This window comes from Echeneis naucrates, chromosome 3 (assembly GCF_900963305.1).
Source record: "Echeneis naucrates chromosome 3, fEcheNa1.1, whole genome shotgun sequence".
Lineage (NCBI taxonomy): Eukaryota > Metazoa > Chordata > Actinopteri > Carangiformes > Echeneidae > Echeneis > Echeneis naucrates.
In genome coordinates this window covers 11,760,640-11,788,004 of record NC_042513.1, presented here as the reverse complement: position 1 = coordinate 11,788,004, position 27,365 = coordinate 11,760,640, and the positions used below count along the sequence as shown (strand labels likewise).

Genomic DNA, 27,365 nt, shown 5'->3' with positions numbered 1-27,365 from the left:
GGCTGTGTAGAATGATGTTTATTCAAGGTAAATATAATTCCTGGATCATCACAAAAACAGAAGTACAGGAGATGAGTTCAGTGTTGTCTCCGAGGCACACGGGAAAAGATCATTAATAACAGTGAAAAGACTACATACATACATACATATCTGTTAAAAAGAATAATATATTTATGGTCTCTTGAAAAGTAAACATTTAAGAAAACAATCTAAAAAGAAACATCAGTAGAGTAGAAGACGTGAATAAGGCTGGAGGAGCTACAGTAGGTCCTTAAAAGTGTTACAGTCTGCAACTTTGGCATCAGTGAATCCATTGTATAGAAACGGAGGAAGAAAAAATGAGGCACTGTCTTATGAGCAATATTAGTGGCTCTACTTAAATTTAACATCAAACATCAAAAATCAAACAAATCACAACAATCACTTCATTATGAGCCTTTACAACTAACAGCAGTTACATTGGGTGTGAATGCTGAGTGACGCGCTGACCTGTGTACTTTTTACTGCCACATAATGTGTTTTTGAGTTTGATTAAAATCACGATTCACCGCTGACATGTCATTTTTTATTTATTAGGCATTAAGAGCCAAAAAAAAGTAGTTCATAAGGAAGCACCTCAGGTCAAATCATCATTTATAGAAGATAAAAACTAACAAGTCAAAAGTTTAAAAGGCTGCAACTGAATAAAGATTGAACATGCCCGAACTGAACGGAGTAGCAGTAGAGCAGGGTCCAGATGTGGGCTTGTTAGGCCACGCTGCTGCAACAAGGATTAACACTTTCTGCAAAATGCCAGTTTAACTCCACTGATCTTTACACCGTTCTGCAGTGTAGCACCTGCTCCACAAGTAGTAATGTGCACTGAGGGAATCAGAGTGGAAGAAAACTACAATGTTCTCATCACACGGAGGTCGTCTTGCACTAATTTGGACAATCTTTGCTGAGATTCACATCAATTTCTCTGAGGCCTTTTCTCTCAGTGCTGTGATCTTGAAGATGTAGCCAAGACCTGCATTTTAAGTGCCTTATTACTTCCAAGAAAACTTGTAGAGTTCTTCCACCCTTTGTTTACCTAAATTAAAGGGTCTAATGTGCAATCTGATCCCTTGCTGAATTTTACTCCCCCTGTTCGCACGGCAGAGAAAAGAACCTATGAGCTATTTAAGTTTGGCACGTGGTGATGAAATTACCCCCTTCGGCCAATCACTTTTCTTTTGCTTCTTAGTACGGCTCTGCCTTCAGACTTCGATATAGGCAGCATGTAAACACCATCCCTATGATCTGGGAGTTGGATAGATGAGAAAGAAAACAATTTAACCAAACTGCAATCTCCGTGGATATATATTGATTTAATGTCTGTTTTTGTGCGAGCAAGTTAATAAAAAAGCAGTTCTTTTTGCTCACCTGAACACAGGCAATCCCCACACCAACTGCTCCAATGATCTTCAGATGTTCCAGGATGAATTTCTCCAGTTTAGAGATGCAGCCACCCTAAATGAAAAACAAAGTGTGTCTTCATGTAGCATCAGCTGATGTGGGACACTGCTGGAGTCTCAGTGCAAACAAGTGGATATGTCTTTCTCTGCTACTCAAAGTCTCTTTACTGGCACACTGCTGATCAAGCTGCCGCATTGATACCCTCAGCACCCTTCATCCTCTCACCTCCACCTTGTAGATGTTGGACGGGTGGTCCCTGCGGCCGCAGAGCTCAGTGGGACTCTTGCAGCAGCTGTCAGGCACCTCCCTGCGATTTGATTCTCTGGAGCGAATCCAGATGCTCGCAGACCAGTCGGATGAATTGTTGCTCCCACAGCACTTGAACTGAGATTGGAGAAAAACTTGATCTTTAACACATACACACACACACACACACACAATAGTGGCAAAAAGAAAAAGCAAACACATACAATAGGGACTGTGTTAGACCAAAGGAGCAAGATCAATATTACACTTCACCAAGACAAAGAAATAGAACCCAGAGTGATTCGTACAAGGAATGGTTTGACATTTGGGAAATTAGGCATATTTGCTTTCTTAGTGAGAACTCTGAGAGGCCCTTGGCCAGGAGCAGTAAAGAGTCCTGACTCTCATCTATAAAGTCATTTTATTGAAGGAATACTGCAACATTTAGTCACCTATCAAACAATACTTTTGAAACTTCTTAACACTTGTTTTTATGAGACTGAGCCCATTAATTCGTGCATGTCGGATGTGCTGGAGGGGGGTATTTGTCACTTTTGGTCAAAGCCAGATAGGTTGGATTCAGTCTTTATGATGTCTGTATCTTAATATTTAACAGAAACTCCTGGGGGATGATATCTGCCCTCATACCTGCATTAACTCTCAAAAGGAAAGTAAAGGGTTTGCAATAAAAGGTAAACTTGGCACACTTAAGTTTAAGTGTTTAAATTTAAGTGCACACTTATACTAAAGTTTAAGTGTGCCAAGTTTAAATTGGTTACTTGAAAGAAAAGTGGAAAATAACGTTTTTTAAGAAATAATAAAGCGTAAATGTTGATGTCTAAGAGCCAAGGGCTTCTCCTACTTGAAAATTGGAACATAAAACTATAAACCAACTGAAGTCAGAAATGCAGCTCAGATGTATCCATTCTTTTATGTGCTGTCAACTGCTATAAGCAAACAGAGGATAAATTACAGCAGCGAGTGCAGAGAAGTCGCTTAATGCTTAGTTGAAGTCAACTAAGTCAACTTGAGGGATTAGAATCAGATTTGTTTTGACCCACCCCCATCACTAAAATCTCTAATCTGATGGGATGATAAGTTACCAAAACTCTGTCCAGTCAACAAGCCACATGTCGATCCATGTGACTTTTGATTAGATAACCAGGTTCATTTCTAATACCAAGGTGTGAATGCAAACAACTATCTTAATATAGTGGTTTTTTTTTTCTTCAAATTTGGATCAAGAAAAACTATCAGGGCCACAATACCCTTCAAAAAAAAAAAAAAAAAACCTTTGTTGAAATGTTACAGTTTGTGCCAAAAATATGCCTAAATTAACCTCTACTCTGTCATATCCCAAATCCAGCCATCCTGTTATGGAGTCCCTCACCTCCTGCTGCAGCTTGTCCACAGCCCGAGTGATGTGTTCATAGGTCTTCTGTTCATACTTCTGGATCATGGTCTCCCTCAGGTTCTGCTTCAGCTCCTCATTCAACTGTCCAGACACACAGACACAGACAAATGCCTCACAGCCACTACACAGCAAATCAAGGCTGGCACAGAGAATGACCATTAGTCACACATTTGCAACTGTTGATTTTGTTACTGATGATATTAGGAGTGCACATGATTTAACTGCTCTCCTGACGATACACGTCATGGACAACAGCTGTAACAACAGAGGATCAGACCAGGATACAGCCGGGGCCAAGACAGAAGAAGTCTGTTTTGGTTTTTTTTGTTCTCTAGACCAGAGGCAGACAACGCTCACTGTAAGAGCGGGAGGTCTGGGGGGCTCAGTTTCTATGGCAACAAGCCAGCTGGGAAACCACTGTAAATCAAAGCGTGAAGGAGATATCAAGGGAATAAATGATGAAGAGAGGAGAGGAAGAGGGAAAGAGCGATGAAAGGCGAGGTGACGTCGAACAAAGAGAGAACAGAAGGGGACAGGAGGGATGGGGGAATTAAGCGTTTCATTTACCTGTTGACAGTTTGAGGCACACTGCGGCACTGAAGGGAAAACAGCAATTCAGTGACAAGAGACAGCAGGTGGGGGGGTGAGCTGCATTAAAGCGAGCATGAACAATATTCAAATAATAAATACAAATCTGGCTTTAAGGCATCGTTCAGGTGACGGCTCCATATGGCTGTGAAATCAGGAGGGACCATTGTGGGTCAGCCGCAGGGCCACACGAGCCCTGCTGTTCCAGTCTAACGTGGACTATTGGTTATGAAGAGCTGCAGCAGGTGATTATGGCAAGTTCATGTGCACCATCTAGAGACAAACAAGGTAACAGCATCTGCTGTTGTGACTCTGGTGTCACCTGAAGACAAGGACAGCTGACAGCTGCAGGGTTGTGCTTACAGATCTGATGTTTGAAGTTTCTCCGTTATAAAGCTGCTGAGTTTTATGATCACACCAGTGTTTAAGATTCAATGGGGGGAGGGGGAGGGTCTATTGGTAGGAGTGAAATATAATATCATAATTATATTCTCCTTCCACTATTGTAAGCTTACAATGATTCATTTAGATGACATGTACTACTACTTTGGAAAGTAGTCCAGAAGGGACAAAGCATTTATTCCAGTCCGCAACCTCACAGCTGGATGCCATGAGCAGCTTTTCTGTGAAATAATGCTAAGATTACAGTGCACACTCTCCTCATTTGACTTTATTACTGACAGAGCTAAGAAACAAAAACCAAATTAGAAAATAACAGCAAGCAGATGAAGTTTTAAGTTATTAGTAGTCAAGCCCATAACTCCCAGTAATCCTATATAATGTGTTGGGTTTATACCATGAAATGCACAAGGACAGAAAATTAAGAGGTCCAGTCCTGATTGCAGCAGGAAAATCAGTAAACCTGGTTGATTTTTTTGGTTTTAGACAAGTATTAATCGGGTTTCACCAAGAGAGCAGAGGGTGAAACGGATTTCAGATCAGTTACATTTTAACACGTTGGTGCGCTTGGTGTGCCGTGAGGTGGATGGGACCTGCATGTTGTGACATGCATTAAATGCAAAACCTTAGATGGTTAGCAAAAAGGAAAAGAAATGCTGTGGTAGCACTAATTCTGTGCAAGTGATGGAAGAAATATGTTGTAATTATGAGCTTTGTTGCCTGAAGGAGGCACCCTGATATGTTTACACAAACATTTACTGCTGTTATTTCTGTTCATAGTTGATGGAGGAGGTCGGTTCCAGTCTCCAGGCTCCAGAATCTACAACTCACCAAGCATGAATAAGTGTGTTTGTAAGTTGGTTACAAGCAGTTTCATGAGTTGTTTGAAATCAAAAACAAATCAACAGCTCTTATAACCAATTACAGGAGGGAAAAGAAAGACTAATAATGAGACTGGAAAAGGGGGAGAGAGAAGACGAGTGGCTTAGAGATTCAAGCAATAATCTTCTGAAGTGAATGGAGAGACAGCTTTAGGAGGCAAGAGAACTCAGGAGCTCTGCGACTGTTAGTGCTCAGAGGAGTTGTGTATTATGACCGAGGCAGTTATAATGATAGCAGTTCACCTCCAGGCTGACAAAAGTCCCGTCGCTGAGCTTAAAGCCACCAGGCTTTAAGACGAGTCAGTGTAGGATTGGTGCTGGTGGAGAGCTGTGTCATGATAGTTTTGCACCAGGCAAAGAGGGCTTGTATCTGCTCACAGTGCGGTCATTATAACTCTGCATTGTTGGCGCAGAGATGTGCTGAGGGTCAGTTTTAGTTTAGCTTTTGCATTACAAGGAAAATAACCACATCTGCATTTAATATACATTTTAATGTGTTAAACAATGACTTAACTCCCTTAAGTGTTCAGTGTTCAGAGAGTTCTACAATTGTACTTTGGTTTTAACATTCTTCCGGCACTGGGAATTAGGCCTTATCGTGTGTGCTACTGGGGATTTTTCCATTCCATTTGAACTAAATGTCCCCAGCTACTATGGTCAGCCCAATATTATATATAAATATGTTTAAATTTGGCCCAATAGGGGATTACCTGCTGGTAGTAGATATACGCCAGGACACCAGCCAGGATCTCCAGCAGGAAGATACACAACAGCAGGACAAAGTACTGCGGACACAGAGCAACAGGGAGGAGGGAAGCACAGTTAGTGAAACCTCATGTGATAAAGTGACATATTAAGGGCAACCAAGTCACACCTTCAGTGCAGGTAGGAAGGTAGTTTAAACAAAATAAGGCGGTTAAGGTCTGGTCTGAGACTATTAACCTCTTTCCCTTAGAGTAAAGCACAAAAAAAGTAAGTAAAAATGATAAAAATAAGTAAAACAAAATAAATTAATAGAATAACAAAATGTCGTTGTACTGGTATTCTTAACTCAGAGGGAAGGCGAGAGTGAAGAGGTGGGCTTTCATTTTGTGAAATTCTCTTTTTACTGAAATTTGACAGGTCCATACATTCTGATGAATACAAAGTGTTGTCATACCACACCTTCTGTAAAATATACCAAAAACTATTGCAAATCTAATTTAGAATGCCCATTACAGAAGCAATTAAAGATGAATACAGTACTTGGGGAAAAAAAAGCAGCAGCACTGTTTTAACTTTGGTTTGGCTTTTGTTTGTTTTTTTAAAACAAACAAAAGCAAAAAACAAAAACCGACACCAACACAAATCTAACTCGATAACTGGAACTAGAGTCCTGAGGTGCAGCTACCTGATGCTAGGTACTTAGGTTTTCAATAACAATTAAAACCATTTGAGTGTCAGGTTAGATTTAATACGGAGTGGCAAGCCGTTTTAGAGTTTAGCAGCCAATATGAAGGCCCAGTCGCTTTTAGCACGTCCAGGGGAAGCTGATTGGTCGACCTGAGCTCTTAAATGGAGAGTGGAGATGGAGCTCAGAAAGGAAGGGCAGAGCCAGTCCATTAAAAGATTTCAAAGTTAGCAACAGACTTTTAAAAACCATCCTAACAGGTAGAGCAGCAGAGGTGTAAAGTGATCATCTTTTTTTTTCCGTCCAGAGGTGATCAGCAGCATTGTAGACTGGAAGTGTTGGATTGGTGGCTGGTCTAAGCCCACATACAGAAGAGTTGGAGTATTCAAGTCCAGCTGTTATAAAAAGCATGGATCGCCCACTCCCTTAGCTAATGTGAATTAATTAAACCTCAACTGGATGACTTTCTGGCTACTTGGGGGCAGCAAAAAAACAACAACAAAAACTGATAAGATGTGCAAATTAAACAGTATTTTCTGAAGAGCCATTTTTCATAAAGAAAGATTATTATTCATTTGGTGCCCTCCATTAGCGTAGCTCCTGGATCTTAGTCGTCTGCTGTTAGTCTCCACCACATTTACTGCCTGGACTTTATCTGTGTCTGTCTGCTTCACCCAGTATGTGCTGCTGGCTGTTGCTGTTGGACTTAAAGACTTGTTAAAGACTAATCAAGAACAGCCGCCTGCTGGTGCTGAACACAACACAGTGAGAGCAAGAGGCTGGACCAGAGACTGTATATGAAAATAGATGGAGATTATGTTCCTGAAAAGTGAGGCCATTGGTTAAACCTGCGTGCAATCTAATGATCATCAGGGGGGCATTTTTACTGAGTGTAAAGAGAAGTCAAATTGTAATGAAGTCTGTGTGAAAATGTTCCTACTTTTCATTTGACTTACTAGCTCAGTAAATATTTTACTAATGAGGTTATGGTTGCCAAGTTTACCTTTATTGCAAACCCTGTACTTTCCTTTTGAGAGTTATTTGCAGGTATGAGGGCAGTTGCTGGTTTCAAGACTTCTTCAAACCAACATGAGATTTTTAAAATTATGGTCACATTTAGAGGAAATTAGATAAGATGGGCTATCCATGAGGACATGTCTACTGTATGATTGACAGACTGTACGAAACATAACAAATGCCCAGCCTGACAGGATGGAGCACAGAGCATGTCACATCCACACAAAGCTGCCAAATTACAAACTCAAGGACTAAATTGTCCAAACTGTTGGTTATGTCACAGTGGGTTGCCAGTTGTACAGTAACAGTAATGTCACAATCAGACCATTCTGATATGAGCTGAATCTAAGAAAACAAAATTCACTTTCTTTATCTTTGTTACGGTGACAAACACTATATTATATTAGCAAACACTTTATGAAATATATACAATCAGCATGAAATATGGTAATTGTAAACAGCAACCATCAAAGGGCAGCATTTGGTAACATTTTTAAAATCAGGGGGAAAAAAGGCAATAGGGAGTATTGAAATTGTTTAAAATTAATCTAATCCTAATCCATACATATACATGGGCAGCACAGAGGCATAGTGGTTAGTGAGAAATGAATAAAGCAGTTGAAGATGAATGAATATACATATTTATTTTTTGAATAATTTATAGTCATTCTTTTGCTCGAAGTAGGCTTGTTGAAACCTGCATCAGTGCACTGTGGTTCTTCTCGCACTTAAAGTGATGTTTGGTCTACAGAGACTGTTGATATCTGATTTCATGCCATGCCCTTGGGAAGGTCATTTTTTTCTCCAAATTAAAGACAAGAAGAGATAATATCTGACCAAAACCTTGACCCAAATTCCTCTGCCCTGTTACTATCAAAAAGAGGAAATCTGCCCAGTAAAGTTGACTTTGTCTTTGATTTGATGGATTAGGCTGATTAGATCTAAGAGGGGCTCCAACTCTGAATACTGAGCAGACTCCCAGTATTATTGTGCGTTGAGGGTTTGGAGACAAGCATGGCAACAAATGCAGATAGAGACACGCAGGGAAATGTTTGAAACTATTCATTCTGGATGCAGTGAAATGGTTGTTTAACTGCGCCAGATTTGAACACTGTACTGTAGGCTACGTCAGAGCTGGGTGGGGTCACAAATGCAACAGACCACACCTACAGAGGATATCCCACTGTGGTTAAAGGTTCACCAAATACGCAAATAGTTTCTACCCAAGACTGATACAAAACAGCCCCCTTCCCTCTACCTAGTTGTTGACCTTGTTGTGGCAGTCTAGCCCAGCTTTTTAGCCTGTGGCAAATTTCACGTCAGTCCCTATAAATTCACACAGGCACCTGCCAACCTCAGAAACTGCAGGATTGTGTGCCTCATGCCTACATCTTTAAATTTGGATCATGGTTAGCTCCTTGTTGCTGACTAGCAAAACAAACCACATGTAGTACAACACCAAAACAAAGATGCTTAGAGCATTGACAAGGTCCAGTGAGTGAGTGAAAGAGCACCTTGTCTCAGACTCCACAATACCTGCTCTGTGACTTTTCTCTTCCACAAGGACTGAGGCGGCTGAATTACTGACTGCAGTGACTCCACAGGATTCCTCATGATCTTTTATCTCACTTACAGACTCATCTTACATCTGACTTGCCATTCTACTCCTGAGTGACCTAAAGGCAACCTGTAATTAATGCGACAAATGCATATAAATATACATACATACATACATACATACATACTAGGAGTGCGCCAAAAAAAAAAAATCTATTCATATAAGATAAAATATATAAATAAGTAAAACAAATCCACAGGCTGTCTGCCTCCATTTTGTATGTGGGACATCCTGATGTCACCACGGAGCCGGTTCTGGAACATACACATGTGCGGTAAGCACCAAAACAAGGAGGGAACTACAATAATCGAGAAATGAGAAGGATTTGGACTCATTTTGGTTTTTACCTAGAGTCCTATAAAATCTGTCTCTGGTCTAGTCTGGTCCGGTTTAGTCTCAAAAACAAAAAACACGTATGTAAAATGTTGGCCTGTTCCGTGTTATTACATGTTTGTAATGAATTCTGTTTTTTTGTGATCACAGATTTTATAGGGCCCTATTTACCGAAGGCCCAGGAAGATCTGGCTTGACATGAGCTTCACAGTGTGCCAGGTTTGCAAAATGAGGAACCCATGTTTAACTGCGCTATCTTTTATTTTTGTTACTTAAATAATATGTGATATTGCTTTTATGCAACAGTTGCAATAATTCCATCTCAGCATGGATAAATGATTAAAACTTAATAAATGTGAAAAAGACACTTTAATGTCTCAATTTGTCATTCTGTCTTGCAAAGCAGACTGGAGTAGAGTCATGAGGATCCTTTGCACGCCTATAGATTGAAGCAGAAATCAGTATGAACCAAATCGGTTTGAATCGAATCGTCGGCCCAAAAATCAGAATCAATTTGAATTGTGAGATAGTGAAAGATTCCCACCCCTACTACATACACATTTCGTACATAAACCTGGAGAGGAACTTTCTTTTGAAGGAATCTGTATTGGCTTTACATGCCACAGTGGGCCTCATTTGGGCATCCTGGCTTGACAGCATTCAGACCTGGGTTGCTAGAAAATATCTTGGGCTTCTTTGGCCTTTGTCTCCCTCCCAGTTGCTTTTCCCTACTATACGTTACTGCACTGAGGATACACACATTTGTATGCAGGCACATGTTAGATTGATTGTGTCTCTACTTTAGATTTCAATTCAAGTCTGTGTTTGCCTCGACAGCTGCTGTGCAGGTAATTGGCAGAGGTGGACCGACTACACAACTTTACTACTTGAGTAAAAGTACAGATACTACTTGTCAAATATACAAGTACAAAAGTATTTGCTTAAAAAATTACTTTTTAATTACTATATTGTTCCCCATTTCTGAGCTTATTTTCAGTTTGTAAACCTTTTATCATCTAATCATCTAAAACAAAAATGAGCTGTTTGTCATGTCTGCCTGTTGTGTGAGTGATGCATGTAAGTGAATTTCCCTCAGGATAAATAAGGTAGATATAAATCATATTTATAATAATAACAACTTAAAAAAATTGGTTACGAGTAATGGTCTGGGCTACATAACATAAATATAAATAAACAAACATAAGGACCAGGATTTTACTCACATTCTTACCTGGAACACGCACAGAAGTGTGTGTAAAAGTACCCCCCAAAAATAATACTCAAGTAAAGTACAGTACTCTAGTAAATGTACTTAGTCACTGTCCAACCCTGGTGATTGGAAACATTTTGGTCTATCAAGCTGTAACTGTGACCTTTGAGCTATATGGAGGCTTCACTCGCCACTTGCAGCTGGGGAACAGGAAGACAAAACTATTGGAAGTTGAGGAGCTGCTGACAATCCAGTTGGGGTGTTTAATCTCATTTCCCCACCTGCCTGTCTCTCCTCTTCCTTACATGTAAAGAGTGTGATATGACTGATGCCCTGCTGAGCTGAATCAGACATATCTTGTGTTTTGGCAAAGCGGTTTCTCAATGACAGTTTTTAAACAGTTTTCTCTGTCATAAAATATGTTGTCTTTGTGACAGATGCTTATTGCTGTTTCATAACAGGGCAATGGTTTCAGAGATAGCAGAGATATTCATTCCTATTGATAATTACTCTGATGATTGTTTTTTCAAATAGATACATCTCAAAAAGTGTCACCTTTACATTCCTTGTTTTGTCAAATAAAAAGCCCCAAACCCAATAACATTCGAAGCAGGGAAAATGGATAAATCATCACACTGAAGAAGTTGTAACCAATAAAATATTTTTCCCCATCTACATCAAAAGGTGCTATTTTGATATACCAACCTTTCATTGTCAGAATAAATGATCCTGAAGTATACTGAATAACAATGTCCACATCAAACTAAAAACAAACTGTCAGTAGATACAGCTGGGAAAAGGGAGCTGCCACTTAGTGAGACCACCCTCAAAAATTTAAGGATAAAAAAAAAAAAAAAAAAACAACTGAAAAACAGTGCCAACCTCATCAGACAGCAAATATGGGGTGATGGATACTTATTTGAAAAAGAACTAAGAGATAAGCACGATTAGTTTTTTTGAAAGAATAAAATGATAAATGCCAGCTGTGGTTTCATAGACAATTTGAAAGTCATAAATAAAAATGTCTTGACATTAATGATTGAAAAATGCTAATGAAGGAGCGAAAAGACGTCATTCCACAAATTTGCTATTGATGCATGACAAAGTCAGCATAGCAAAAACACACATACACAAAACGCGAACTATCATTTTCTCCATCCATGGCAATCTCTTCGGTGCTCCCTCCTACCTCATGACAAATTCATTCCTTCTCTGTTATTTATGGCTTTAATCTCAAATCATCAAGATGCACCATGCATTCACAAACACATGCACACAAAAAAAGTGTGCAAACATTTCAACGAAGAATCAGCTCTGCACTTAACCATACGTTAACCAAACAGACAAACATGCCCACTCTGGTCACACTGATGTAATTGAACAATAGGATGTATGACATGACTGTCCTTCTTTAAACTACACTGTACCCAGAGCTTTTGTTTCACTCTCCTGCCCTTGTTGAAGATTAAAACATGATTCTGTTTAAAAAAAAAAAAAAAAAAAAAAAAAAAATGCACTGCACAGATGGGTAAATGCTTGATGTTCATAAGCCAAGATCATGACTACGTCATGTAAGACTCCTCAGGTTGCAGGGGAGATTAACTGTGAGCTGAGCCGCCTCACAGAAGTAGAAGAAGTATGAAGCAGTGATCTCTTTAATCTTTGCTTCTGCTTGTAGCTCTGCCAGCCTGTTGCCTCAGATAAATAAAATGCAATGGAGGGAAAGTGAAACAGTAGAGAGTTAGAGAAAAAAATAAAAAAATAAAAAACAACTAATACAAAATGAGGAAGAGATAAGACAGATGTTGCGATGTGGAATGAGAGCTTCACTAGAGCATTTAACTTTATACAGTATGTGCCTGACTGAACATATTAATAACTTCATAATGACTTGAACATTTTTATCCAGTACAGTAATATCTTTAGTTGTTTTCTTATTATGGAGGTTTCAACTAACAATTATCTTTATTATTAATTCATCTTTTAAATATAACTTTCATATTATGAAAAATGTCCCAAATTCACAAATGCCCCAAAGCCTGAGTGATTAATTTCCGTTTTATCTGATTAACATTTAACAATTGGCATGAACAAAGAGACTCAAAACAATTAATTGATCACTGTTCCCAAACACACTGCAAAGAATAAAGTGACTTGATTCCAACTTTGGGATGTTTTAAAGCAGAAGGTGGGGTATCCCCTGGACAGGTCACCAGTCCATCACAGGGCCAACAACCACTCACACTCAGACCTACGGACAATTTAGAGTCAGCAGTTAACCCAAACATGATGTCTTTGGACGGTGGGAGGAAACCCACACAGGCACAGAGAGAACATGAAAATTCCACACAGAAAAGGCCCCAGGCCAAACCAAACCCGGACCTTCTTGTTCTGGGGGGAACAGTGCAAACCACTACACTGCTGTGCTGCCCTGCATTATAGTTATGTATATAAGAACTCTAGTTTGTTGCATTTATGAAATTAATGAACTCAGGTCAAGTAATGCATATTCTGATGGACAAAAACAAACCAAAAAAACAACCCTTTTCAATACTACAAGATGACCTAAATCTCCAGAACCATGACTATTACACTGATAAAAGGCTGAATAGAATAAAATTTATTGAAATTAAATAGCCATTATTTATTCACATTATTTTCTCAAAGCCACAGGGAGCCACTGCAGAGGGGTGAAAGAGCCCTGAGGTTGCTGACCCCTGCATGTCCCCTGCATGGGACATGTTCTTTGTCCTTCACAGAAAACAAGACTTGAGGGAAGAGTTCCTTTACCTGTGCAATATTGCAAAAACATTTTAAATCCCATCTCAAGATGATGCAGAAAAAAATTCCATGCTTTTGTTACCTCTAGACTAAACTACTGTAATATATTACTAACAGGATGTCCCAACAAGTCACTGAAGGTACTCTCAAAGTGCTGTACATAGATGGGGGGGGGGGAGGGGGGGAACAACACAACAACAGAGATAAAATATAGTGACAATTAAAACACAATAAAATTCTAAAACTGACAGATATAGACATCTCAGCACTTATATACAACAGAAAGCAGGTGGGTCTTTAGCTTTGCTTTCAGTACATCAATTTTAATGTGTGCCTAATGTCCACCGGTACACTATTCTTTAGGGTGGGCAAAAGAAACAGAAAGCTAGCTAGACACCTTTTTGCAGAACCTGGGGACACTCAGAAGAATGACCTGGAAATGCAAACCATGTGCGGGTGTGTAAGACTTCCAGTTCAATGCCATTTATTATTTTGTATGTCAGTAGCATACAGTTACTGGCCGATGAGGAACAGAGCAGCATCGGAGTAACATGCTCGTATACCTTTGTTCCAGTCAGAACTTGAACTGCTGCATTTTGTAACATTTGAAAACCTCAAACAAGGGACTTATTCATGTGCTTTTCTTATTAAGACATAATATCGTCTAGTCTTAGCATCCTTAAATGACAGGATTGGTCTTGTCTTTCTGGTATTTCTGATGTGAAAAAGGCTAATCTAGTCGTTTCCTAAATGTGACACTCAAAGAAAAGGATCTGATCAAAGAACAAGCCAAGATTCTTAACTATTTAGGCAGTGAATTACACAGACATCCAAAGAGAGATTAAACCAGTTGTTCTGATGGTTAAATTTTCCAGGTCCAATATCATTTCCTATCATTTGTGTCTTAGCTGAGTTCAGGAGCAGGAAGACTTTCGATAGGCAACTCTGCACAGTAGTCATACACTAAAGTTATTTTATAGCAGAGCTACTATGAAAAACTTCAGGCTTGTACAATTGTAAATCATCTGTGTAAGAATGGAAGAATCCCAAATGAGCACAAAATCTTAACCAAAAGTGCCATATACAACACAAACAGTAGTGGACGCGGATCAGACCCCTGTGGAAGACCATGACTGCAACACTGATTGACATTCAACATGAGATTCAGAGAACATATTATTAAATAAGACACATTGACATCTTCCTGTCAGTTAAGATATCAGCCACTGGAACACCTGAACTGACATGTTACAATAATACTGTGTTCTGCCCTATAATATACTGTGATCGACTATATCAAAAGTAGAAACAATCAGAGAGATGCTGACCCTGAGTCAACAGCCAGCAACATTCACCACCTGTTTCTGTGGAGTGGCTTGCCCTAAACGCAGACTGAAATCATTGAAGCAGCTCATCTGATGTCAGGTACTTCAGGATTTGATTTGAGACCACTTTCTCACAAACCTCTCACAGAAAAGTTGGGGATAGGGAATCGGTGTCCAAGCCAGGCTTCTTTAACAGGGGTTTAACCACGGCAGTTGTTAAACAATCTTGGAGCGCTGCAGTGGATAATGATGAGTTCAGAATATATAAGACATACAGTGTTTGTATAGGCCAGAGCTTTATTACTATCAGTGATGGGTTAGGGATTTACCTCGTGCTGCAATGACTATCTTTTTGAGAGTAGGCAAAGGAATAGGCTCCAATTCAATAAATGCTTGCCTTTTATAGCTGGGCATAGCAACAGGATCCCTGTTTCGTCTGAAAGAGTGAGACCATTTTCTGCTTGGTCCTGTGAAAGGAAAAAGTCTCTCCCCCTTATCCTTGAGCTGTTACACTGTTCTGTCTGTATTCTCCTGCAAAACAATGAAGCAGTGTGTTTTCAGACACAGCACACCCCTTTTCCATTGGGACACTATGCCTCCTCCTCTCTGTGCCTTATTGGCCTCTTTCATACCGTACAGTATGATCAGCATGGACACCAAGTCTGTGTCGGTGGCCTCCCTTTAATAAAGTGCTGTGGCTGTATCAGCGGTTTCATGACAATTTGTTGACCTTTAGGTTGCAGGTCAGTATCTCCAATCAACTGTTGTGTATTCTCAGCAGGTACCAGGCACTCACCACATACTAGAAAGCAATTAATTTACTCTCCAATTGTAAATACACTTCTGGCCTTATGTTTGCCTTCTCTAACAACCTGGGCAGGCATCTCTCCTTGCCAACAAATTCATTCCTTCACTGTGATTCATTGCCCTAATCTCAGCTCCTCAGGATGCACCAAGCATTTCAAAAGTACACAACACACAGGAGAAGAGATAGTGCACACATCTTGACTTACACACAAGGTCTGTGTAAGACATATTTCATTTATGGAGGACAGATTTATGAACTTTTCAATAATGTTTTACAACTGAAAAAAAAAAAAAACAAAAACCCACAGCAAAAAACAACAATGGCTGCCCTGAGAGTCTGAAGTAATCACCTACATAAGTTTTTCCCTAAATAGTCAGTGTAGACTAGACAGTGTAGAAAAATTGCACTATTACATAGTTAAACATACAATCTAAAACTCCTCTGACACTGATGTAAATAATTGGCTATTATCCATCTTGAGCTAATGTTACATACCTAAGTTTTATCTCTTGCATCATCACCTCATCATCACTTGACCAACACACACATTTACAGCCCCACCCAACTTTAAATACAACAACCAAAATTTGATTTCTACATTCTATAGAGTGAATCATGAAGTGCAGCTGAAGCCGATTGTGCTTATGGTTGAGTTTTGGGTTGGGGGGGTGATTTCTGTCATCTGGTGTGGCAGATATTTGTGACTGTGATTTTTTTTTTTTTTTTTTTTTTTACATTCCAGTCATTAGAAGTAAAGAGATAACTGCAAACTCTTCTTTTGATCTGTTAGTAATCATAGCACTGAAACAACACTGGTAAAGGTTACCAATGACATCCTAATGGTTTCAGACAGCAGACTGGCCTCCACACCTGTTCTGTTAGATCTTATTGGCCATAATATTCTGCTATAAATTAGGATTGAAATTAGGATCAAATGGGACACTAAGCTGGTTCAAATCATACTTATACAGATTTTAATTTGTTAATGTTAACAATGAGTCTTCATCACACACTTTAGTTAATCATGGAGTTCCACAGGGTTCTTTCCTTGGACCAATCCTTTTCACCCTATATATGTTTCCCTGAGGCAATATTATCTGGAGGCATGGCATCAATTTTCACTGTTATACAGATGATACCCAGTTATACGACTCAATGAAGCTGAATGAAAGTAATCAGCTCATCAGACTTCAGGCATGTCTTAGAGACATAAAGGCCTGGATGACCTGCAACTTTTACTTCTGAACCCAGACAAAACTGAAATCATTGTAATTGGCCTTAAGCACCTTAGAGAAGCATTATCTGATCATGAAACCACTTTGGAAGGCATCAGTTTGGCTTTTTTTTTGGCATTTTCGACTGTTGGGAATCTTGGGAGTCATTTTTGTCCTTTGTCCCTCATATAAAACAAGTCTCTAAGACAGTCTTCTTTCACCTAGGCAACATTGCAAAGATCAGAAACATCTTGTCTCAGGAGGATGAAGAAAAACTAGTTCATGCATTTGTTACCTTTCGATTAGACTACTATCAGAACGTCCCAACAAATCAACTGATTCAGAATGCTGCTGCACGAAAATTAACAGGAACTAGAAAGAGAGATCACATTTCTCATGTGCTAGCTTCTCTTCATTGGCTCCCAGTAAAATTCAGAATAGAATTAAAAATCCTTCTCCTAACATAAAAAGCTCTTAATAACCAAGCTGCATAATATCTCAAAAAGCTCATAGTTCCTTATTGTTCCCGTAGGTCACTTTGCTCTCCAGATGTAGGTTTCCTCATGGTCCATAAAGTCTCAAAGAGTAAATCAAAGGGCAGCTCTTTCAGCTATCATTGAGCAATCAGGCTCCTCTTCTATGGAACCAACTCCTAGTATGGGTCCATGGGCTGACTCTGTCACAGCTTTCAAGATCAGGCTTAAAACCTTCCTTAATGACAAAGCCAACAGTTTTCTTTCGTTTTTTTTTTTTTTTAATCAAAATGTAAGGTTGATTACTCTTTATCTTTTAGTTGCACTGCTATAGGCCTTGACTACTGGGGGTTGCACTGAGTGTCTCTCTCTCTCTCTCCCTCTCCCCCCCCTCTCCCCCCCTCTCCCCCCTCCCTCTCCCTCTCCCTCTCCTCTCCCCTCTCCCCCCCCCTCCCTCTCCCTCTCCCCCCCTCTCCCCCCTCCCCCCCTCCCCCTCTCCCTCTCCCCCCCTCTCCCCCCTCCCCCTCTCCCTCTCTCTCCCTCTCCCTCTCCCCCCCCCTCTCCCTCTCCCTCCCCCCCCCCCCCTCCCTCTCCCTCCCCCCCCTCTCCCTCTCCCTCTCTCTCCCCTCTCCCCCCCTCTTCCCTCTCCCTCTCCCCCCCCCCTCCCTCTCCCCCCCTCTCCCTCTCCCCTCTCTCTCCCCCCCCTCTCCCTCTCCCCTCTCTCTCCCTCTCCCCCCTCTCCCTCTCCCCCCCTCTCCCTCTCCCTCTCCCCCCCTCTCCCTCTCCCCCCCCTCTCCCTCTCCCTCTCCCTCTCCCTCTCCCCATACATGTGCATTACAACATTTCATGTCTCCAATTTTGTTTCTGGAGTATGTATGTCTACCGTCCTACAGATGCTGAATCATCTCTGGTCCATGTTCCCGCTCAGTACCTGCTGAGTCACCTTTAGTCATCATTACACACTACAACTCACTTCCTATTGTAACCTCCTCTCCCTACTTCTTCCCCTAATATTTACAAGTGCACATTTAGAACTGCCAGGTTGCAATCACCATGTTTTCTGTATGTTTTGTTTGTATTTTCCATGGTATCTTCTCTCCTCCTGTTCCTTTTTTCTCTTTCTGCTACATAGAATAAATAGAAATGAAATTGTGGGATTGGCTGGATTTTGGCCCTTGATGTGTCTCAAACTGAGAGTATCAGACTTTGGTCAATTTCTGTGGACTTTATCTCTGTTTAAAACTCAATAATTCCAAAGACAACACATGAAGTTTATTTGGCCCAGACATTTGAGCTGTGCCCACAGTGATTAGCCTGTATAAATTTACTATGTTGAGACATGTGGCAACGCCTGAGTGGTGTGTATTTGTATGTGATTGTGCCCAGCAGTGTTTCTGAAGGTGCCTTCTGGTGGAAAACCCCTGAGCTATGTCTGTGTGCCATAACAAACTAAAGGACAAACTCTTTCATATGATGTTTTTGTTTGGTCTGAGCAAAATAAAGTTGATTGTTTCTCAGCACCACCACAATTTCTGAGATTTGTGTCAATGTCCACATTGGTCCAAAATTATAAACCTTGTTTGCTGCAGGCTACTCTGCATTGTTATACTGCTTATTTAGTATGCCATCTTAAATACTGTACATTCTGTCCTGCACTTTGCACTCATTTTCCCAACAGTTTATCTTTTAACAACAGTTCATTAATTTATTCAATTAAGTATGGTAAAATTTAAAGGCTAAAAACTTTTCTTTCAATCTTATGACAATTTTTCTCAAAGTATTGTTAAATTCCAAATTATCAACTGTTTTGGAGTTATACATTTCTGGGCAACACAGCTTCATTTGGTCATATCTACAATCACCAGAGCAACTAAAATTAACATAATATAATAATGCTGTTTTCTAATGACAGGGGGTTAATCTGCTCATCAGTCAGCAAAACAATCTGATTTATAAAGATCCAATATCTTCCAAAGCTTTTTCCTCGCTCCTCATTAATTTTCCCGATAGCAGTGTTTTTCCTATCCCACTGCATTTGGCTCTGTGTGTAGTTTTCAGTTCCACACACAAATGTGCAGCTTCTATTATCTCTCTATCCACCCGTGATCTCTTACCACTCGCAGTAGCCTCCTCTGCTCCTTGAAGGTGGCGCAGCAGCCCAGCACGCCTGTTACCATGACGATGGCTCCAGCCAGGACCAGTATGTAGGCAGAGGCAGCGTAGGTCTTGGAGGAGAGAAGGCTAATGTAGTCGCTTTTCTCAACCAATGTCCAAACGCCCACTGCCATCACCACGCCTCCTGCCAACTGGGAGAGAGGCAGGTGATTAGAGTCTGGTTTGGAACAGAAAACTGCGACTGATCCATAAAAAAAAGGATGGTGCATCACAGTCAGCAGCCGTATAACACGGAGCAGACAAAAATGAGAATGTTGAAAAGGCTTTAAATTATTTAGCATCAAAGTGGGCTTCAAAGTGATGGAATAGGGGCCTGAAATTAATAACTGGTTTGATGTGAACTGATAAAACCAAACCAACCACTGCCACCTAAGACAATCTAATCTTGAATGAGTTTATGTTGCAAGATTAATGTCATGGAGTTAAGATGTCTGTCATTAAATTAGTTGGTTAACAGAAAATAAAACTAACTTGTAATCTTTTCAATTTTATCTGGTCTTTCAGTGATATGATAATTAAACTGAAAATATTTGGTTTTGGACAAAATAAGTGTACTGCAGACATAAAAATGGAATGGACTGTGAGAGATGGCATTTATTCTTTAACTAAACAACTGATGTGGAAAATAAATGGCAGATTAATTAGTTGCTGCCCCTTTAAAAAAAAAAAAAAAAAAAAAAGAGGAATTCCAAGTCCACAGGACAACCCAAAGATGAAAATCAAAGAGTGCATCATATAACTGCTGTTATAGTCTTCAACATTATCTAAGCCAGCAGTTGAAGAGAATGTAAGGTACATTAAATCAATATGATCTAACCATGTGGAGTCAGCAGATGGTGCAGAGCTGCAACAGGAATTTGTTAACATGCCAAAGTCATCAATTTGACCAGCTGTCTAATTTAGATTTAATTTATTAAGGGAAGATGGAGACAGCGACAGAGGACAGGCTCAGAGTGAACCACACCCAGAAAACAACAGTGTTGAGAAAGACATTTCAAACTGAGCTCCTGATTAACTTTTAATGTTTAAATGAGCCACCGCAGAGTTTTACTGGTCACTTAACAGGAGCCCCAATCAGACATCTCACCTCCAAATCCAGTACCCGATATGCTTTGTTAAACTTTCAGTTCCATGTTAAACATTTTTTATGCTATTTTTTGTCTTATAGATGATAGATGCAGTGAAGAAGAAATAGTAAAGTCAGGGAGACAGGGAGGGATGACAGGCCAGGCTGCTGCAGTTTGGAACCAACCTTAATGGTATGATGTCTGGTGAGCCAGCAGGGACCCCCATGTTATATATTTTTCATGTATTTTTAAAATACATGAGGCTTCTCATGAATTTTCCTGCAGCATGCATTAGGATTATGGTGCAGATCAGGGTTCCGTCTTTGTAATAGCTCTTCCATGTGGTGAACTGAGGCCTACTGTATTTGTACCTGCAGTTTAAACGGAATGAGCCAGAGCAATCAGTGAATCCTGTCCAAAAGTAATCAAAGGCTGCAAAGGCTAAATTCAAACTTTAATGACCCCTGGTGGCAGCAAAAGGAACTGGCACCTGGTATGTTCCTTTCTAGTCAACTCGTACTGAAATCTGCAGGACAGTGGATCTGGGTAATTTTAAAATAATATCACAAAAATAAATGTGAAATAAACACAGGATGAAAATTGGTGTCTATCTTTATCCACAAATGTATGCGCAAGTATTTCCAGTTTTTGAATTGAATTCTCATCTTAAATGGAGGTTATTATTGGAGCCACAATGATTTTCACTGCAAAAAACTGACAACTGACATTATAAGTGCTTTGTATCACTCAAAGTAATGCCCTTGACCTTGAGGATTAAATGGTTTTGTTTATGTTCAGGTTGTGTGGTTGACATCTGATGTCAATTAAGTGTAATTTCCACTATGAGCTAATCTTATCTAGAAATGTGTCATTCATGTCAAAACTGTAAATAAGTTCAAGCTAAAATCTGAAATGATGGAACATGATCGTGATGAGAAGCTGCATAAAACTAATTATTTAACAAATTAAACAAATTTGTTAAAATCCATCACAAGAGCTATTAATCTTACTTATCAGGGGCACTACAGTTTAGGAAAAAAAATTACTTTCTCATTCAATTCGGAGTTTTAAGTCCCCATTCCTTAAAAATGAAAAGTACATCAAAAGTAAACAGGATTTTGTGATCATACGTTACTATTGAGGCAAATAAACAACTGCCATTCAGCAAATTAGTTTATACTGTTGCAGTGTATTCATTTTGTTAGCTGACCCTCATCTCAGAGGCAGAAACACTGTACTTTGTTTGGGTCGCTCTGATGCATGATGATGGAACTTGAGAAAAATCATTATCTAATAATCACAAGAGACAATAAACATAACTGCAAGGCAAAGGTCAAAATATTTCATTTGTTCCTGAAAATAAATATGGCTGTAACTCTGGCATTTGGCACTGACAAGGCCCAGTTATGTTTACGACTACCAATCTGAGTAGGAACTGATTCTTTGGCAGGCAAATGATTACCACATACAGTTAAAGCTGTGTGTGCGCTTTCACTCTCAGAGAGTGAGAAACAGAGACCGATCCTTTTCCTGACAGTAAAACTGCCACACTAATGTCTGACTCTTCACTCTACATGGAACATCCAAATTATGGACTCAGTTATTTGTGGTACTTTGCTCCTACGCACTGGAAAATTTGAGGAATTCATCTGTGAATCCATCTTCTGTATCCTCTGTACAAGAATGCAGCTAAGCTTTGAATCCCCTTCTTTTGTTATAACACAGTGCATGTGTATTACTATTCCTTTGTTGAGAAAGAAAAAGAAAAGAGAAAAAGTTTTTATAGCTTTGGTTTATCAAAACTTGAGATATCTTCAAGCTTTCCATTTTAATAAGATTTGGTGTATTCTCTGAAATACTTTTAGTTTCTCAGCAATTCAGTTGAGTTAAAAAAAAAGAAAGTGACAGATCATTTGTTCAATTGTTCCCATTTTGGATTAACTCATGCAGGTGCTGAAGGGGCACTTTGGATCAACGTTTGCAACAAAGTGAAGGCTCCACTCTTTCTCAGAGGAAACTTACCCAGAAGAGAAAGTTGAAGGTAAACAGGAGGTATTTCAGGCAGATGGTTCCACATGTTTCCTTTTTCTCTTCATAGACCCCCATGCTGGAAAACAACAACAACAAAAAAAACAAGTTTTTGGTCAGTTGTGGCTATATCATTCAGCAGGAGTCATCAAGTCTGACGGGGAAGATGAACATGGACTCTGAGTGGTATAAATTAAGGTCTCCTTCTGCCAGCATTGAATATATATTGCAATGTATTTGTAAAAGATTTCTGAAGCTGAAACTGAAGAAATATGAAACTATCTAACTACTACAAGTATTTGTACAAAACTGAACTGAATACAAAAATTTGGTAAATCAGCCTCAACAAAATTCCAATAATAAAAATAAAAATTCCTATCAGTGTTCCACTACAAATACAGGTCAAATTTTAGAAATAACACATGATTTAAAAAAAAAAAAAAAAAAAAAAAAAAAGCTACATGTCTGTTGATTTTTTTTTTTTTTATTATTATTAAATCAGAGATTCTGAAATTAAATGGAGCTGCAAAAGCCATTTTTATAAGCAAATCTGCAGATTATTTTATCCACTAATCTTTTGTCTCAAATAGAAGTAATGTGCTTAACATTTTATCATCAATTTCGGTCCACAATTGCACAAATTATTAACTAAGTGTCCTAGAAGACAAAGAAAAGCAGCAAATTGTCATATTTTAGAAGCTGGAACAAGATTTTAAGATTTGTCATTTAAAAGAAATAATGGAAACAATTAATCTAAAGAAATGTCTGCCGATTTTCTGTTCATCAGCTATTTGTTGTAGCTCCAGACTGAATGATACCCTTGTAGGGGTAGGGTCCCTAGTCATAAGAAACAGCAGTAAGACAAATAAGCTAAGTGTAGGTGCAGTAAATGCTGGTAGTTTACTTGGTGTACGCAGAATTACGTAATAAAATTGTAGCCTTCCTGCTGCTTTTAACAAATGAGATGTTCCTGGGCTAATGCAGCCTGTGGGGGAGTATGCATCAGATCAGCAGTGTCAGGGGAATCAGGGAGCTGAGCTATTCCATGTGTGTGCAGAGAGATCCAAGACTAAGCACCGAGTAGGCCAAGGGCTGGAAATTACAGCCTGGTACCAACTTCCAACAGTTCATACACACTGGTCCTTCCAACAATTCAGGAAACAGAGCAAATCATATTTTCAACAGTGTGTGTCATAGAGCAAACAAATGACACTTGAATGGTTACAAAATATCCTAACATTCTCTGTATTTAAACCAGTGTTTGGCACAGTAATAAAGTTTGACACCACAACAATGTCAGACATGAATCTTGCGTCTTAAAGATTTATAGATCCAGTTATACAAAACTCATTTCTGGCTTCCTTCATGTAATCTTCCTTCCCTGAGTCTCACATCCTTCTTGTCTTTTTACCCCACAGTTTTCTTGGCTGACTTCCCAATCAAGCCCAGACTCGCCCTCCTATGACTGCCTCTTATATTCCCCTCCCAAATCTCCCGCTAGCTCTCCCACCCCAATTTGCACTCCTGTTAATGAAGAGGAATACATTGCATGAGTGAGTGAGCATGTCTGGGCTCTGTCTGCTGACCATCTGCTGTGGTGGTTCCTCTTAACATGCTCCTGTTAATTCAATTCTGACTTGATTTAATTGACAACACTTTCTTTTACTTTTCAGAGGCAGCTGAGCCAAGAAAGGAAGCTTCCTGTTCTGAGTGTTAAAAAGGAAAGAAAGAAAGAAAAAAATAAATAAATAAATCTTACAGCTAATCCCTTCTGTGATTAACAATTTATTTACATAATTATACATCTTATTAGTTTTGGCTTATTTCAGGATGTGATTTCTTTACTCATGGGCACATTAAATAAAGCTACCGACTGATAAATAACGCTCATATCACCCATCTGACACACCCAGAATAAATCACATTTAGTGGATTAAAGTATTGGTGGAATACTTGGACCGGATTCAGAAGAGATTTTATCATCTGCATAGGACCACAGTTAAATTTCTATGCATTACAGACGCTGTTGGTTAGTGGAGAGCGATGAGATAATGTCAGGCCTGGTGGAGACAAAAAAAAACTTTATCATTATTTAGGTTTTTGCTGTCAGCCAGGCTACTGACTAAAAATTACAACAAAAGCAAAGACAGTGATTTTAATATTAAACTGAATTTGCAATCCACACATTTATTGGAGCCCCATGACATGTTTCTAACTTTTTTTTTTTTTTTTTTTTTAAATTAGCCAGCTATGATGAATTCCTATAGCACTTTCACATTTTGTATTTTCCTGATAGAAGTTGTGTTTTAGTCAAAATAATGGGATTTTGACTAATATGTGGGGCTAACCTTGCCTTCCAGCCACATCGCTTCCATCCATCCATCCAAAGGTAATCTTTTGCATCAGTTTGCAATGCTGAATAAACTCAGATAGTGAATAGTTTATCAACACAATTTATTTTCTGCTTAAGGAAAGTTTGCTGAGCTGATTGTACAAATGGGATGCCAACATTAAGTAAAAGAGGAGCTGAATTATGTAAAATAATATCCATGGTGGCTAAAACCCATCTTTCAATTATTAGCACAATGTCACCTCCTATGGAATAAATGAGATTACACTTAATGTTCCTGATCTGAAATTAAATTCAAAACATACCTGTTAGATTAGAAACGTGTGCTCCAGCACTGGGTCATAATGTAACTTAAAGATTTCACATAGTCTTTTGATCAAAATCAGACTCACTTCTTTATTAAGTTTGATTTAAAATTAAATAGGTTGCAACTTATCTTTTTTGATCATCAAGTTTGATGCTTTTTAAAATTGTCTAGTCCATTCCCAATGAATAACACTAAGAAAAAGAAAAGTCATGACAGCACCTTGATTGACATCCTTAATATATTTTATTTACCTTCAGTTTACAGTGATTTATTATCAAATATTCTCATTTTAAAAGCTGTAAGAATGCAATTATATTTCTTCTTGGCCATTCAAGTGCATCACTGACTCATTGAAAAAAAAAAAAAAAAAAACTACACATTAATCTGCTGTGGATTCAACTGAAAACGACCTGACTTCTGTTGTGTGCCAGCCCCTGAACCAACACTGAGCTGGACTGGATGTGGTTGTGGCAACTTTGTGCTGCTAGTGTGAACACATCCTGTCTGATTCATGTAAAGTCACAATTTAAAGTATTCCTGACACACCTGCAACCAGGGCATGGAAACAGCTGGCTGACTGATGTGGTTTTAAGGAGGTTTTCTATCTCTCCATTGTTTCCTGTGGCAATAGTTAGTCCTGATAACACTTTAATGACCCGGAAATGAAAAAAGGTGAATGAATGAACACTTAAATGATCCCGCAGGTGTCCAACATGACACCCAGTGCTCACTTGGCCTGAGCAACAATCAGAAACAGCCAGTGCACTGCTTTAAACGGAGTGAACTCTAAATGGATTCTCTCCATCAGCCGCCTTGTGTTGTTGGAGATAGTGAAAAGATGACCGATTATCGATCAGTATATTAACTGGCTGCATGGTAAAGTTAGCTCACCGTTACAGATTAAATCGGACTCCTCGATGAAACAAACCGCTGGACAGAAGCGCCTGAGTGGAATTAGACTCATGAAAAACACAACTAGACTTGTCTTTTTAAGTGTTTTGAGGTATTTAAGCTTCTTTAAGTTTTGGTTTCTGGGCTAATCTACCCATTAAAAAAAAAAAAAAAAAACTGTGTGTGTTTTCTCTGTGATTTTTTTTTTTTTTTTTTTTTAACTAACGTCCAGCGCATCTTGGCTGTTAAGCTAACGCTAAAGTTGCCGCTCCGCCGCTTCAACTGTCCGGAAAACGGACACTTTTAGATAAAATAAACGACTTTTTAAAACCACAGCAGTCCGATTTAAAACATTTTCCGTTCAGTAGGTGCCCGTAAAAAGCTGCAAAGTGTTTGCTCTGTGTGTCACATACAATAGAGCTGCCCCGGCCGGGCCGACGCGGCGGCGCAGCGCCAGCCGAGCTAACAGCCAGCACTTCCGGCTCTTACCTGCCGCCCGGGCCGCTCCTCTGTGGCTGCTCACTGGGAGGTGAAATGTGGCCGGAAAAGATCCTAAATGTGGCCTCTTTTCATTCCACTTTCCTCGGAAAAAGGCCTGTGGGACAGCCGAGCGGAGTGAGGGGGAAGGAGAATGAAAGCGCAGGGGTGACTGCCTGCTGCTGACTCCTCCCCGGGCCACCTTAAACCTCCCTGGGCGTGTTCGTCTGCCTGTCCCGGGGTGATGGTTTCTGTCTGTGTACGGATCATTAACATGCTTCAGGTGTTTCATTTATTCAGGCCTGGCTCAGAAAAGAGGCGAGCTAAATTACCAACGTGAAAACACTGACATCTCTGCTATGAAAAATACTAAAGGTAAAAAAAAAATAAAAATAATAATGATTATTATTATTATTTAAAGGCAGGTGAACTTGTGCTTAAACTCTAAAGGTTGAAACAATGGTTGTAAGTACAGTCTGGAAAAAAGTGCTTTATATTGAGTCAATTTGTCCAAAAAGAATATTTCCTTTGACTAATTAAGTGAATAAGGTGGGAAATACTGTGTGATATAATTACGTATGTAAAGTTTAATAATTAAAGATTTGTGGTTAACCACTTCATCCATATTGTGGGTACCCTTGACAGACTGTCAAGTAGTAAGATGAAGGGCCACTGAGGTACTCCATACTGCAATCACACTTTAAATTTGTCATGATGATGCATGTGGGTTTACAGGCTTTAGTCAATGGCTCCATCAATATATTCTAGACAAATCATTCACTGATGCCTTATTGATCGGTTGTTACGAACTCCTTTTTCTCTGCCAGGCTTTGAAATATCTCCCTCTGATCTGTGGTTTTAAATAAGATGATGATCATCAGCTTAATGTACTATTAGACTAGAAGATGAGTTTCCACAATCATTGATGGCTTATAA

At 39.4% G+C, this 27,365-nt stretch overlaps 1 protein-coding gene across 1 annotated transcript; it reads right to left on the bottom strand.

Annotated features, from left to right (window-relative positions):
- Positions 1-26,619, bottom strand: LOC115041492 (CD151 antigen-like). Its single transcript, XM_029498964.1, has 8 exons — positions 26,442-26,619; positions 22,399-22,483; positions 19,249-19,440; positions 5,676-5,750; positions 3,074-3,178; positions 1,663-1,821; positions 1,405-1,491; positions 1-1,281 (listed from the first exon to the last, which is right to left on the bottom strand). Exons 2-8 carry the CDS (start codon positions 22,480-22,482, stop codon positions 1,222-1,224), a joined length of 762 nt encoding a protein of 253 aa, XP_029354824.1. The 5' UTR covers position 22,483; positions 26,442-26,619; the 3' UTR covers positions 1-1,221.
- Positions 26,620-27,365: the final 746 nt, after the last annotated feature.